This window comes from Patagioenas fasciata, chromosome 1 (genome assembly GCF_037038585.1).
Source record: "Patagioenas fasciata isolate bPatFas1 chromosome 1, bPatFas1.hap1, whole genome shotgun sequence".
NCBI classification, from domain to species: Eukaryota; Metazoa; Chordata; class Aves; order Columbiformes; family Columbidae; genus Patagioenas; species Patagioenas fasciata.
The window spans coordinates 129,037,207-129,052,533 of record NC_092520.1 but is presented as its reverse complement, the minus strand read 5'-3'; the positions used below and the strand labels follow the sequence as shown (position 1 = coordinate 129,052,533).

General features: G+C 41.4%; 1 protein-coding gene across 3 annotated transcripts in view; it reads right to left on the bottom strand.

Moving 5' to 3' along the window:
- Window positions 1–11,590: 11,590 nt before the first annotated feature.
- Window positions 11,591–15,327, bottom strand: part of FAM131B (family with sequence similarity 131 member B) — a 49,445-nt gene continuing 45,708 nt past the window's right edge. For all 3 annotated transcript variants that reach the window (XM_065849773.2, XM_065849760.2, XM_071814817.1), the window contains 3 exons: window positions 14,617–14,814; window positions 14,153–14,296; window positions 11,591–13,721 (listed from right to left, as the gene is read on the bottom strand). In XM_065849773.2, the coding sequence (XP_065705845.1) occupies window positions 13,177–13,721; window positions 14,153–14,296; window positions 14,617–14,814 (887 nt within the window). In that variant the 3' untranslated portion in view covers window positions 11,591–13,176. The remainder of the gene's footprint in view (window positions 13,722–14,152; window positions 14,297–14,616; window positions 14,815–15,327) is intronic.

Sequence of the window (15,327 nt, the reverse complement as noted above, 5' to 3'; positions counted from 1 at the left end):
TTGCATCCACCAGAGGTTTGTGGCACATTTCTGGCTGCCAGGCATTAGCACATAGCTTCCTTGCTACTTTTGTGTCACCTTCCCCTGCAGAGAAGAGTCAAAACAACTGCTGGTTTTTTCTCAGAGAACTGTAATAGACCTTTAAGTAAGCATGAGACTTTTAAAAACCTACAAATGTGCAGTGAGTGGCAATACTCTGAGACCAAACCTGATTTGAGGGTCCACACACAGTCAGGAAGAACAAGTTTCTCCAAGTCAGCTCCAGCAAGTACTAGCAAGTACAGGCTCACATTTTGCATCTTAGCCAAACACTTGCACTGAGGCAGATGAGACATGGAGAAACTTTGAAGCTGGAGTCAATACACCTCCTCCTCCTCCTCCTCACTCCTGAATACAGATATATGTTCTGCTCAGTCCCACAAATTTTCCTACAGTGTGTTACAGAAGAACTGGGATCTGACTGGCTGAGGAAGCAGATGGAGTCTAAATCAAAGCCAGAGAGCATGTGAGTCATGATAGACAGATTGTGAGCTTGGAAAGATGAATCTGAAACTAAAATTATGGAAATGGAGAGGCTTGGGGAGCTCTAAGTAAGACACAAGCTAACCTGTTAAGTTTCTTGAGTTTGTCGCCTGAGAGTACAAGAGCACACGTTTGCCCACACATCCACACACACATATCTCTCCATTCCTATCACATTTAGCTGTCTGGAGTTACTATGAGGAGCTGGAGTTCTCTCTGTGGGGAAGCCAAAAGGTGAGTGTTACTGCTGCTCTTTGGAGGCATTACTCAAGATCCGTTCCAGGTATGCTGTCACCCTTGGAGCAAAAGCAGCATTCATCTGCACCATTTTCTCACCTGAGAAAAAGTATGCATACATGAATGTGTATAGGGAGCCAGGAGGAGACAAAATACATATTGCAAAGATGGTTTGTGATGGCTGAAGATGTTTCCACTTTCATTTTAACAATAACATCTTCACTGAGCTGATACCAAGTACTTCAATAAGTGTAAAATGTGCAGTGAGCTGACACTGAGCCTAAGCTTACACCCTCTCAGGCAATCCCAGTATGCCCCCTCAAAGTTTAAATTTGAAACCTTTGTCTAGCAAATAAAGTCACACTGACGCCACTCTAAAACCTGCATCCTACCCAAGTAGCACAGACTTGGCTATCTACACGCAAAAATACTTTTTCCCCAACCCAAAATACTCCTAGAATTTGTATCAACCCTGAGGCTTTCCGATTCAGTTAGAAAGTCAAATCTCAGACCTGCTCCCAAAAATCCAAGCACAAGCCTTGAAAAACAAGAAGCCCTTAGGCTGTTTTGAAGGACAGAAGCTTGCTTTTCTCCCAAACAGCATGCAAAGTTGCTTAGAATGATTGTTTTGGGCAGAGATTCATGTTACACCAAACTTGCCACTACCACTCAAAGCACTAAAATAGAGCTGATTTTGTTCAGTATTTTCAATTCCAATCACCTGTTGAACTGCATTTGGGATCCAACATATAATAGTCTGAGAAGAATATGATAGGGAAAAATCTCCATCACAGCAGATAATTCTGGGAAAACACCACCACTACCATCACCACAAAAAATATTTTAAAAATCCTTTGACCTTGTATCTTCAAGATAAATGTACGTCTTAATCTCAACTAATTGCCAGTTTACTGATATTCAGTTAATGAAGACAAGAAGTTATCTATTAAATTTTAATCTAGCAAAAAGTTGAACTCTTCCTTTTATATGGCATTTAAATGTGAAAGCAGAAGTCCTGTTTTTAAACTCATCAATATAAAGAACTGAAAAAATAAGACAGACCTAAGGTTTATAAGACAACAGATAGAGCTTTGGGTAGTTACGACAAGGCTAAGACACTTGGTCATGATTCAGATGAAGGAAAAAATACATGGAGATGGGCTACTGGACAATGAGAAAAATTTGCCTGAACAATGTAACTTTTATTGGTTGGCAAATTATTTCAGACTAAAAAAGAAATCTTCTTTGCTAACCCTATAGACAAAATGAGGTGGTACAAGCAGAAACAGAGACACAGACTCAAGAGTTCATAAAAAATCAACTGCTCTCCACAGTTATGCAAACACTGTATAGACGTGTGTGTTTTGTGGGTGAAGACTACAAGACAGGGCAATAACCAGCTGAGCAAGTAAAGATCCCTCTTTGTCAAATTAGTCCAACCCCAGGAAGCGTATAATTAAAAACACACTATTAAAAATAACTGTCATAGCAAGAACTAAGTTGTTCTTGGCCACATAACCAAGGATCTGGGCACAGCTCTCATAACAATTTAAACAATACTGGTGACCAATAAGTATTTCTACACAAAAGCCATGCCTGAGCCTTAGTACTCTCAAATAGAGAAAAAGATATTTTACCTTAAACAAAACTATTTAAGGCTTTAATTGTGGGAGGCAAGCTAAAACTGGTCCTGGCAGTAAACTGCAGGCTCTCATTGTGTGCCTGCCCCATACAGCCAACCCCATGCACATGTACACACACACATGCACACACACAAACATCACCTTTTCCAAATCACATGTGTGCAATAGTAGATAGCTCTGCAACTGGGTTGCCTGTGCCTTGAGCCATATCCCCTCCCTCAGCTTGCTGGAAGTCAGTAGTCCTGATGTAGCTTCACAGCACTAAAGACACTACCGTGAACACTGCTGGGATTAGTGTACTAGCTAAATGAAAGCAGTCTCAGCCAAACCTACCCCTAGTTCAAAGCATTTGCCTTTCAAATGGGCATTTGCTTGCATCCCAGCAGTTTTGGTGTGCTGCTTGTAAAAGCAGTTGCTGAAATGTATCTAGCCAACTTGAAGGATTGCACGTGATATGGAGGACAAAGTATGTTATGGAAAAGACCAGTAGCAAATTTATAAAGGAAACAATGTAGAGAAATGAAAATGCAAATTGTCTGCTTTGTATGAGCAACAATCTAAGAGCTGCTAATATCTGGCTATTTACTGAATAGCTACTTAGCTTGAAGAACAGAAGGTAAAAATACAAGACCTACCATAATATGTTCAGAATTACAGTCACACAAATTCAAGTTAGAAACTTTTCAGTTTTTTTTTTTTTTTTCCACACAGAAACAAGAGCAAAAGACAGTAGTGGAAGGTTTATGAAGAACACATTTGCAAAAAAGATAAATCTGCTTCCTCTCCTACTCCCCCCCCACCCCCGCCAAACTTCTGTAGTACACTTAAGCAAACAGGCTCTGAAAATAAATGGGAGCTGTGAGGTAGTTGAATTATGACCAAACGTCACAGAATCTTATCATAGAATCAAATTTGCAGTTTCTCTGGCACAGAATATATGAGCTATCTGAGGGACTGTATAGAAAATACCCTTGCAGCTGCTAAAGTGCCGAACCAATGAAGTGTGCAGCAAGTGGTCTTACGCCCTTTCCGTTTACTGTTTTCATTAATGACTTGAAAGTAACATATAAGAGCTTGTAAGATAGTATAGAGAAGTATAGGATAGATTTGCCATCCAGTCTAAACAGAGAAATAAACAGAAATTAGAGATCAGTGACTGGGGCAGATACCACAGAATTATGTTTATGTTGGGGCTAAGCAGCTAAATCCAAAGGAGGCATACTTAACCAAGGGATAAATCTAGACTAGTGTGATGGTAAAAGATTTCTGCTAGGTGAAGCACTCAGCAGCTGGACACTGTCTTTGTAGTATAATGCGAAATTAAGAAAAACAGACATTTTTCCTATGCAGAGGTACAACTTCCAGGCCCAGAGACATGATATTTTCCCAGGGACTCAAGTCTTAAGCACATATGGAATAACTGATTTCATTTGACACACTACATTTAAAAAAAAAAAAAAAAAAAAAAAAGTAACAATTTAGAAATCATTTGGGAAAAAGAAAGAAAAAACATAAAAAACAACAGCAACAACAAGAACTAAAAACCAACAACAGGAATGAGTACTAGGGTACTTACAGGATTGACAAACTAAACAAACTAAAGGAGTTAAGTATGTGTGCCTTATGTAAGTCACAATTAATTATAGGAACATAATTATGCAGACATACATACCAAAGAGTGGGTGGGAATCTATTCAGTAGCAAAGGCAGGTAAACTGGAAGGAAGTAAATTACTTCAAATATTATAGAACACAGAAAGCAAAGATCAGCTAAATAGGCCTGATTGTGAAATATACCACTATGCCTTAAGCAGGGCCAGCGACACTGAGTAGTCCCTGTAAGAAACAACAGAAACGTGCAAGTATCTTCATAAGGAAATAGGTATCTTTTATGGCTAGAACTTAAAATTCTTGTATGGTAAACAAAGTGTTACTGTATCTAGCCTAACATTCTAAATGAGAAGCAGATGATACAACAACGTTGGAAGTACAGAGATGCTCTTTTCCCTTTACCAACTAATTCCTCAATCTGCTATGAGGGCAGCAGGCTGAGAAACTCCGATTTAAAACTGAAATGTGAATCGATAGCCTTGCTAACCAGTGTCAGTGCCTTTTACAACCCCAGCATCAGACTCCTTTTTGTGTCCTGTCTTAAACTGCTGTTGTGAAACTTCTGTCCAACTCTGTACCAGATATGTCTGCATGTCACCAATATCAGGACAAAAGTCACATGTATGATGGGGAAAACACTGTTTCAGTGTAACAGGAAAATTCATTCTGCTAAACTAGATGATCTCATCTATGGGATGCTGTCTGTCATCAAATCTGCCACAGTGGCCTGGGATTTGTGTCATGGTAGCCACAGGCACACATGAGATTTCAGCCCTGGTATAGTCAAACATGATGTTCTTATCTTCTTAACATGAAATATTGCTTATTTCCTACTCTGGGATGCTTCTCCAAGCGACCATGGATGCTTTTTCAACTATTTCATTGAGATCCACCCCCTCTTCCTAGGATTCTCCTTCCTCAGACACGACGCAACTCCCCTGGAACCAGTCCGCAGAAATAAAACACTTCCACCAGCCAGGACAGCAAGACCACATTCTGTTTAATAACAACTCCATAAAGGACTGTACATGCTATTTTGAGCTACCTCCCCTCCTTTACTGTGGTTGCTGCCACATACAGGCATGGAGGTGTATAATGCAATACAGTTTCCTAAATCTATATGTAGTGTGTCTACATGTATGTATGTGGTTGCACATGTATGTATTTATATATATCTTTGTAGAAGTGTTATCTCATAAGTCACATTATCAAAACATGCGAAGTATATCGAACAAAAATTTTCAGGCAAACATGTTTTGGATCTGGAAGACCAAAGGCAAATCAGACTCATTTTAGTTATTAAGGGCTAGTGTGTGACAAGGTAAGGATGAAAGCTTTCAACAGTGGGTCCCTTTCCCTTTTTGTTTTACTTCCATTCAGTACTTTTCCCCCAAACATCAATGCACCTCTGTAAACACTAGCTTGAAAGAATATATATAATTGCCATGCAGCCTCCCCTCTACAGAAAATTTGTACAGGCTTGGGGGAAGTTCTTTAAAATTGCTTTGTGGTAACCTCCATTGTCTCATACACTTATGCTAGAGCAGTTTCAGATACTGAGAATACAGCATTTGGAGATCCAAGCCTTTAGTTACTTTTAAACATGCTTCAGGAATCCATTCCACATGCCACCCCTGAGACTACCACCTACCACCCTTCTACTTCTCAAATCCTCAGTCTGTACCCTCCCATATCTGAAAAGAGTTGAAAAAAGAGAAATCCTGTTCCCTGCAATATTACTTCTGGGTCACAGTTTTATAGTGTAGGGATTCCCAGAGACCTCCAGTCATGCACAACATCCACAAATGAGAGAAGAAAAATTGAAGTCAAACAAGAATATATGCCTACAAATGAGCTTTTGGCTTGCTATATTGCTCACACATGCAGTATCTGAAAAGAGGGCAAGTCCACCTGTACTTGCCTCATGGTAACTTGGCAGAGCTCTGATTATTAACCTTTTGACTACTTCCAAATCATGACTGGATTTCCATGCCCAATGAAAATGAGTCCAGAAGGCCAGTGAATCTGGACTAGATGCCTTTATCTTATTAGAAGTAAACCTTAGTGCACTGTCTCATCTCTATAACAGAGAAAAGTCTTTTTAGATGCTTTTGTCTTGATAGCATGGACATTTGATCCCTTACGGGAAAGCAAATACAAAACTAAGTTTCAGAGAGCATTTAAAATGTCCCCAGGCAAAGCAGATGAGAGAGATCCTCAGTAGCACTCTTTCCACAGAACACTGCAACCTCTCCCTTCCTAGAAGAGAGCAGCTATTACTCATCAGTAGGTAAGTCCTGCCCATGGCAGGGGAGTGGGCACCAGATGATCTTTAACATCCCTTCCAACCCAAACTATATCTGCACTGAGAACATTCTTTAACAAGTCTTTGCAGTTTTAGTAAACATACTCTTTCTCTGACAGTTACAGCCTAAATTTTTCTTCTTCCAACAATCTGTATCTGCAGTGGAAAAATATATCACATATTTATTTTGCTTTGCACAGACCAACACTGACAATCATAGAGTTTCTCCTGATTTCCAAGGGAAATATAACACTTTGTTCTGCCTATGCTGGGGCAAAATGTCAGTGTAAGGATGTAAATAGACCCTAATGTTCTAAGCACAGGTCTTCTATGTCCATTTGTTAACATGGTAACCATTTGTCTTCATCCCTGCCCCAGTCAATTCATAAAGCTGGCTTTGCTGCTGAGAGAATATAGTGACCTGAAGAGTCTTGCCCAGGCTCCATGACATCATCTGAGACAAAGAGACAGTGATCTGGCATGGATGTCCAGCTGTTTTCTTCTGCTAATGTGCGGGTTCACTACTACTTAGCCTGCAAAAAGCCTATGATACAAAAGAGGCACTTGGCATTGACTTCATAGCTTGCATTCATATTTGAGACTGGGCTTTAATGACTGTAGGCTGTCCTACACATACGTTCAGTTCTAAAAAGTACTACTTTCCTCACATTTTCCCTGTTTATCAGTCCTTTCCCTGAGCCATGACACAGAAGTCTTTCCCCGTCAGATTGCTACAGGGCAAGAGAATCAGCGATGAAACTGTTACTCATTTATATTTTTTCTAGATGTAAGAACACCAGCTGCTGATAATCTCTGTATTGGAAGGGGCTCCTTCCTTCCTTCCTTCCTTCCTTCCTTCCTTCCTTCCTTCCTTCCTCCCTCCCTCCCTCCCTCCCTCCCTCCCTCCCTCCCGGATGAAGGCAAACAGTTAGTTTAAGGTAAATGCCAGATTATTTAGAGTTGTCTGAACAATGAACATGGCAAATTACATCTGGGATAAGTTAGAAGGAAGAGCTTAGATTACGCCAAAGTTGTTCTGCTCTCTAAAACATTTAAAGGTGTATTTATTTTAGTTTGTTTCTCCTTCTAGGCAATTACCAATATAACAGAGCAAACTGAGCTAAATTTAGTTCTTCTGGGTTTCCAGTGAGAACAGAACTCACATTAAATTCATCTGGACAATGACTAAGTTCTCATTTGGTGTATTTCTTACATGATTCCCCTGAAGAATTAAGCATATTGTGAACTGGTTTTCAAAGATGATGAAAAAGAAGCCAGTACAGGCCCAAATTCAGAGAAGTCTCTTTCCTATCACACTGACTTACAGAAAGAAGTGTGGCTTGGACTAAGGAGTACCATATGCTGTACCAATCCTGGAACTACAGCTTGTGTAGCAATTCTACACCTGAGCCCATTCTGCCTGGAGTCTGCCATGAAGCTTCCTACCTGCGTTGTGTGAATATAAGACATCAAGCTTTGTTGATCTTTTTCCCAAGCCTTTCTCTCAATGTCTTTCCATCTCTGGCTAGACAACTTCTTGATATTGCACAGAGCACACACAGCTGTCTACAAGCCTGTACTGTTGCACACCAGCTTGCCTCACCACCACACCTTGTACTTCTGTCAAATGAAAAGAACAGTTTGCTTCTCTCCAGTTCTCTTCTCTGGGGATAGAACTATTGTTTTCTAGGTGTTGTATGCAGCACATCATGCACAGACTCTGCCTAGCTGTGAAGTGCCATTCTGGGTCTCACAGTAGATTGGAACTGGCTTAAGAGAGAGATAAATCTCACCTCCAAAAGCTGTGCTTCACTCCTGCACAAGGCTCTGCCTCTTGCAATTACAGGAGAAGACTTATCAATATCTTTAGCTATTATGGAGTGTAGTTGCTGAGTGCATACGAGATTTGTGTATGTCAATTTTATTAATTCCAGGCATATATCAAGTTACTCATCTTCTCTTGCCCAATGGAAAGAGTTTATCTCAAAGGAGCCTGTGGAAGAGGAGGAAATAGTGAGGGAAATAACAGGGCGTTAAATAACAACAAAGACCAAATCAGAGAAGAGCATACTAGAAATTCTAAGCAAAACATTAGGGAAGGAAGGGGGGAATATGTCCTACCTGTTACCCCAGCTGGGTTTATTTTCCTCAGACAGATATTTCACAATCAGCTGAAGCCAATTTAAGTCACATCTGCAACCAAAGAAGTATTCTTCAACATGACCATCTCCTTGTTTCACCAGCTCTCAGTGATGCCTGCCCTTCCAAGTGAAATAATACAAGGAACTGATCCCAATGAAACACTTCTTTTGAGAGGGAACTGGATTAGTTTTCAATGGGGCTAGTTCCTAAGCAGCCAAATTAGTGTCAGGACTGGTGCTTCTTAGGCAGTAGAAGTATACAGCTCATGGTGATGGGTGAAGGCACAACAGCTTATTTTAGCAGCTTAGACTCATCATGAGGATGCCATTTCAAACTGCAGTTTCCCCTACCTGATATAAAGGCCAACTGCTCTCTTCTTCTGCTCACAGCTGTTTCTCTTTCACTTTTATAGTAGGGTAAAAGTACACTGGCTTGCTCTGGGGTCAGCTGTGCATCAGCATCTGCACAAGGATTGTGGGAGGTGAGCACAGTCAGGGCAGAGGGTTGCCTCCTTCACAGCAGCTCACCATCTGATCTGCTTAGAGGTATGGTTAAACTCAGTTCTCTGTTGCAAGCCTATCATAAAAGGTGATGTTAAAGTTTTTAAAGGGGAAAAGAAAGTGGGTGACTTGTCAGCAGCTTCCCAGAATAAGATGACTTAGAGACACAGAAACTGAAAGAAGATAGATTTCTCCAACACATAGCCTGAGGTAAGGGAGTTGAAGAAAACTCATAAGGTTTGTAAAGAAAGCTTAAGATTTGTATAAAAGAAAAACTTAAGAAACAGTGTAACTGGTCAGATATGAGCAATTATGGGAAAAGGAACAAGGGAGAATTTCCTTGCAGTGAAATCTGAGATCTTTTTCAATTAGGGTCACTTGTGTTTAAGTTTTCTTTTGTGACCAGCACAGTATTTTCAACAAGTTCCTGTTGAAAATAAAGGCTTAGGGGGGGAAAGATGAGAATCTTCTATCTCTGCTGCTTCAAGAAAATCCAAAATCTTTATGTAGTGCAGCTGTGTTTTACAAAGGGTTTGTGTAAATGATACAGCAGGGCTCAATTTGTTAATAACTGTAGATCAGGGATACTGAGCTTACATTTCTTTCTTGTTTTCAGCCTCTCAAATTTTATTTGGGCTTTGAGTATTTAGCTGGCCTCTCTCCAGCTCATTTCTCCTCGCTAGGATAACGGAACTGCAGGCCAAATTTTGCTCACAGAGCACCTGTGCCTTCCATATGCTTGAATAGGTGTAGCTATTTAATAATGTATTTTCTGGGAAATCTACTGTAGGCCCCAGGTCCCTCTCTCCAATATTGGATATACATAAGCAGCAGGCCTGTTACATAAGAAAAGGCCAAGTTATACAAAATGTTTTCAATTTTCAAAGAGATTCAACCGCCTTTCCAGTTCAGCTCCAGATGCTGACTCAGGTAGCAAGTGTGGATGGGCAGACCTGCCCTCTCCAATCAAGCTCCTAGCAAATGTAGATACATTTCTCTTTTGGATTGTGCAGTGGTCATGGAAAATAGCCTTTTTTTTTTTTTTCCCAGAAAAAGGCTGACATTTTATTATTCACAGGAAGTTAAGACCTTTATGAAAAACCTTTATAGAATTTAGTAAACTTGAAGGTTTTTATGGACAGTAGTGTTCAACCAGTCTGAATTCACAGAGAATGAGAGTCTATCTACAGCTTTCTAGAGATCAAGTTATGGATATAAGCAAGGTATAATTCTATCCAATTCCACAGAGGTTAGAAAACTCTACAGATAGGTTTTGTCTTCCTAATGAACTCAGTAGAATTTTCTATAAGATCAGTTTTTTCCACACTTTTTCCCAGGTAGGTAATTCCCTGACACTGCTCTGCATATGGAGATAATGTACACCTTTTAGACATCAATCAAACAGCTTAGTAAATGTACCACATGTCCACATTAAAAGAAAAAGAAGCCCTGGACAAATTTACTCACTTGTCCCAGTCCTGTAAACAACAGAGAGGGATCATTAGAAGCTACTCTGAAAGGTACCATAAACATCCAGATTGGTCCTGGAGAGGCACATGGGAACAAAATGGTTTGGTGAAAATAACAACAAGCCAACAAAATCTTCTTCCACAAAGGAACATACCTGACCATTTTTGTTTACCTGAAGGCTTTTTTAAAAAGAAATAAGAAAAGGTTAACACTTACTCATTTGTCATCTGCTTGGCACTTGCTCCATTTCCCTGTTCTGGCTAGTGTGATTTTCTAGGCCATGCTTCATGGCTAGACCCAAATCAGTTCAGGACAATGAGCTAGGACTGGCCCTATGAGAACCGTAGGAGATCATCTTTATCAAGCCTTCCTGCCCAGGGGACTTTAGCACCTGAATGTGTAAACATCTTTAAAGAGATATTGAAAGGTCATCATTCAGGAGAAAAGCTACCTCCTTAGAGAGATGTAAGCAAGCTCAAGCAAATGGGTAAAAAATGGTCACAAAATTTTTTTTCTCTTACCTACACTAAATTACCAGTCTTATGTAAATATTCCAAAGGTCTTTAGATGTGCAATGGAAAGGGAAAATAGATCTGCTTGAAATGGACTTGGCTGGAAAGGGCTCGGGGCTTACAGAGGAGACCCTCTTCATGCAGATGGCTGTGTAAACAGGAGAAAGCTGAGTGGGGTAAAGTTCTACCTAGGAATCGCATTCTTACTTTTCATAATGCCTGGACATCATTTGCTTTGCTTGCCAGGAGCTGTCTGAACTCTTGATGATATTACTTTGGTCATATTTTATTCTCCTCAGACATTCTTCCATGCAAATGTGCTGGGACTGAATTTGAATCAGGAAAGAAGTATGTATCACTCTCCTGTCATCCAAAAAATACACCAAGCCTGAAGAGGAGGCAAATAAGAGACAAATGTATCATGAATTAAACAGAGTAGATATGAGTCGGAGTAAATGAGAATGAGTTGCCACTGGGACAGTATGGCAGTGTCCAGGCAAATACCTTTATCAAGCTCCTCAGATGCAGTGTCTGATCTAAACCCATGCTTTGCTCATGATTCTTTGCAAGAGGTATTGCAATTAAAACTCAGCACGTGGCTAATATCTGCTGATTCTGTTCAGCAAAACAAATAGTCTTGTACGATATCTTCCTTTTGCTTTTGCCCTTGTTTATTTTCTGGTGAGAACTTGAAAGGAGCCCATTTGTTCAATTTCCTTTGAAAATGCCTCTTGCCCCAAAGGAAGTCTGTAGAAACATGACAAGGAATTGCAAGAGACTGAATTCCACCTAGTCAATGAACCAGGTTTTTTTAACCAAAAAATACAGAACCTGTACAAATAGGGGAAACTCCTGAACTCAGCTTTCTCCACTCCTAAAAAACAGATGGGAGGGAAAAACAAGCAGACCAAGTACTGAGCATTATTTAAATTGCTTGGAGGTAAGAAAACAAAAGAAGAAAACATAGGCAGGAAGTAGAAATAAATAGAAGAAAACTTCTCTTATCCCTTTTCCTCCAGTGATATTTGGCACTGCAGGAGTGGCAGAAATGGAAAAGGTACGATATTTCTGTTAAGTGATGACTGTAGTACAGGCCTTTCCCACTATTAACTGCTTCGTTAGGAACACTTACCCAGCAATATAAAAAAAAGTTTAAAAAAGCAAAAACCGAAAACTCCAATTTAAACTGGATATCTGTTATCTCATAGCAGTACACACTGTTCCTGGATCTCCTGCCTATTCTCTGGGTCTCCCCATACTGCTGGCAAAGGAAAAGACAGAAGGATACAGCAGCAGCACCAAGATGGACAGGTTCTCAAGCCCCCTGCAAGAGTCAGCTTTTTATGACTGTCGCTGTAGCTGAAAATGTCCTTTCCACTGGCATCCAGTGCCCAATGCCAAAAAGACACACAAGTCTTGCCAGCTCATGGGAAGGCAGAAATGTCAAAGAGATAAACAAATAAATGAAATATTAGAAAGAGACCAAAGCATGAATATCTGCGAGCGGAGTTAGAGTCATATCTACATGCATTGTTCCATGCCACAGCAGAGCCGTGCCCACAGAAAAACACCATCTGCACTGCAGCACGGTCCACACCCACGGAGCACAGTTTGTATCCATCAAGCCTACAATTTCATATCAAGGTGCTATTGAAGATCTGGTTACACAGTGAATCTTTCATCTCAGTACAGTCCATATTGAATACAGCCTTCTCCTCTGTATCGGCCACAATCACAGTACTAGTGCAATCTATATTTGTAAAGCCATATCTTCATTTTAATCCAGTTTATATTTATATATTCTATCAAAGGGGACCATGTCCACAGAGAAACATCCATTCTGCCAAGATATAGTCTAGCAACATAGCCACTCCCTATACCAAGCCTGTCTCATCAGCCACATCCCTAGTACCAGAAGAGTTTGTATTCACAGCCAAGACTTTGTATTAAACAGATTTAGAAATTATTTACCAACCCAGATCTCTCCAAGCACCTCACATGTGTTGCCCAGAGTAATGAAAATCAAAAATACATGTCCATGGTAGAGAGGAAGAAGAGGTCTTCATTTGTTGATCACTTTGAGATTTTTCTCTCATTTAAAAAAAATAATTAAATGTCAGGAATGTAAGGTGTGTCTGCTCAGAAGTATGGGGACCTGGAGAGAAGAATCCCTGTAATTTCATTCCTTGCCACCCCTCTCCTTGTTCAGCAGTGATGTGAACTTCACAGAAAGCATCAGTTGTTTGTTTCTCCCTCTTCCTCATCAAAGGATTGCACCCCAGAGGAGGTGACATCTGAGACTTTGCGGCTCAGTGCAGCATGTTCCATCTCCTCTCGAGGAGACAGTGATTCCAGGTCCCGGCACACTGCATCATCCTCCTCTGGAGAGGGTTTCTTGTTTAGGAGAGGAGCCTTTTCCAGCTGTGTGTTCCCTTCATCCTCAATGTGGTCCTCCATGTATGTGCTGGACTCAGCGCCACCCCCACTTTGAGCAGTCTGCATGGGCCACACGTGGACCAGCCCCGTGCTCTGGATGAAGTTCTGGTCCTGCCGCTGGTGCTGTAGCTGTTGCTGCTGGAGAAGGCTGCTCTGCATCAAAATGCTTTCCTGAAGATTTGTCTGGGACTCATCAAAATTCTGGCCTAAATAGGAGCCAGTTGCTGGGGAAGCGATGAGGGACTGGTCACTGGTCTCCCAGGCATCGGATGAACCTAAGCAATACATGCCCTGTGAGACATAGGAATGAGGCCAGCTATCATACTGTGTCTGGGCCATATGCTCTGCAAGTAAAGGAGGAAAAAACACACAGTTAGACACTCTCTAAGCCAAGCTGTCTCATTCAGATAGCTTGTATGCCTGTGCATGGCACTGTACTGTACAAGGTAGATAATTCCTTTAGAGGGGAGAAGGGTGAAGAGTGGTAGGCAGTTCTAGGCAGTAGGCAGACAAACTTGATTATACCCACAATTGACTGCGAGAGCTAGTAGCTTGCCACAGTTGTGCCCAGAAAAGGCAAAGAAACTGGGCTTGGGAGCCTCCCTGTTAAGCTAAGATTCCTTGGACAGCTCCACAAATAGGTGATGCCTCTGCCAGATCCCAGTTCCAAAAATTGAGGCTACAAGAATAGAACAGGGTAGAAGGAAAGAAAGCAACATGACCACAAAAGCAGGAAAGGGGTATTTCAAGATTAACAAGAGGCACTGGAGCTCACCTTGGCTCTCCATTAGCTCCTGATAGTTCTCAGAGTAGTTGCCTGCTGGGTTCTCCTGGTTTGAGTTTACACTCACATCTTCACCATCCATGGAGGACCAGGCCATAAGAGTTGCCTCAGAAATAGCAAATTGCTCCATCACTCCTGTGCCAAAGGAGACAGTGAGGGGAGGCAGGGATCTGTGAAAGTCTCCACTTCTCACCACTCTCTTTAACGTCATCTCCTGGTCACACTGTCCTACTCTTATCCTATCTCTGCAATACCCATCACCCACAATTGGTCCTCACCCTCTGCACTATGCATGCCATTGGCAAGACTTCAACCACAATCTCTCTCTCTTTTCACTGAATGACCCACAGGCTCTCCTGAGTGTGTTTTTCAGGTTACTACACTTTTGTCTCTCAGTGATTCTGCTCTGGGACATCCCAACCAATCCAATACACATGCCAAAAAGTTAACGCTACCTGCAAGGAAGCGAGCCTCCTTTTCACCATCACTCAGGTCGGAGTAGGCATCAGCGTCTTTGCGTGCTGTCTCATGTGTGTGCTGCTGCTGCTGGCTGTTACCTTTGCCCCAGCCTTGCCATTCAATCATGTGAGCCACACGGCCTTGGCCCATAGCCGTTGGCTTTGTGACATGGTCCTTCATGCTGCGAGATATCCCTAAGGGGCCAGACATTAGAAAACAAGGAGGGGCTATTACACAGCTCCAGGGTTGTCTGCCATGCTGTTTACTTGTCTTGAAAGTGGAGCTTCTCCCTTCATTTCCTAACAGGGTTCAGGCCTGGTGTTGGGTGTCTCCCACCTTTCATTGTATCACCCTCCAGGAGAGTTTCTCTATCTTTCCTTGGACTGGCTCTCAGAAGTGAGGGGAAAGGGAAACCCCAAATATGAAAGACCACTTCCTTCCTTGCCTAGAATCCATTTGCACAGAGTTGGGCATGAAGGATGAAGCCTGGAAGTGAATAAAGTAATTAAATAAAAACAGGGTTAAACCCAAGACTGTTTGAGGGGAAGCAATTGAAGATGTCTGAGTTGGGGTGCATGGTAAGAAGCAAACAGCAGTAAGACAAATCTGTTCTTTTAAAGAGCAACAACTAAGAGATTTCTGTATCTAGAACCATGATGGTGTAGATTCTAAGGCCTCAAAAAGTCAAGAGTCAGAAAGGAGCAGCT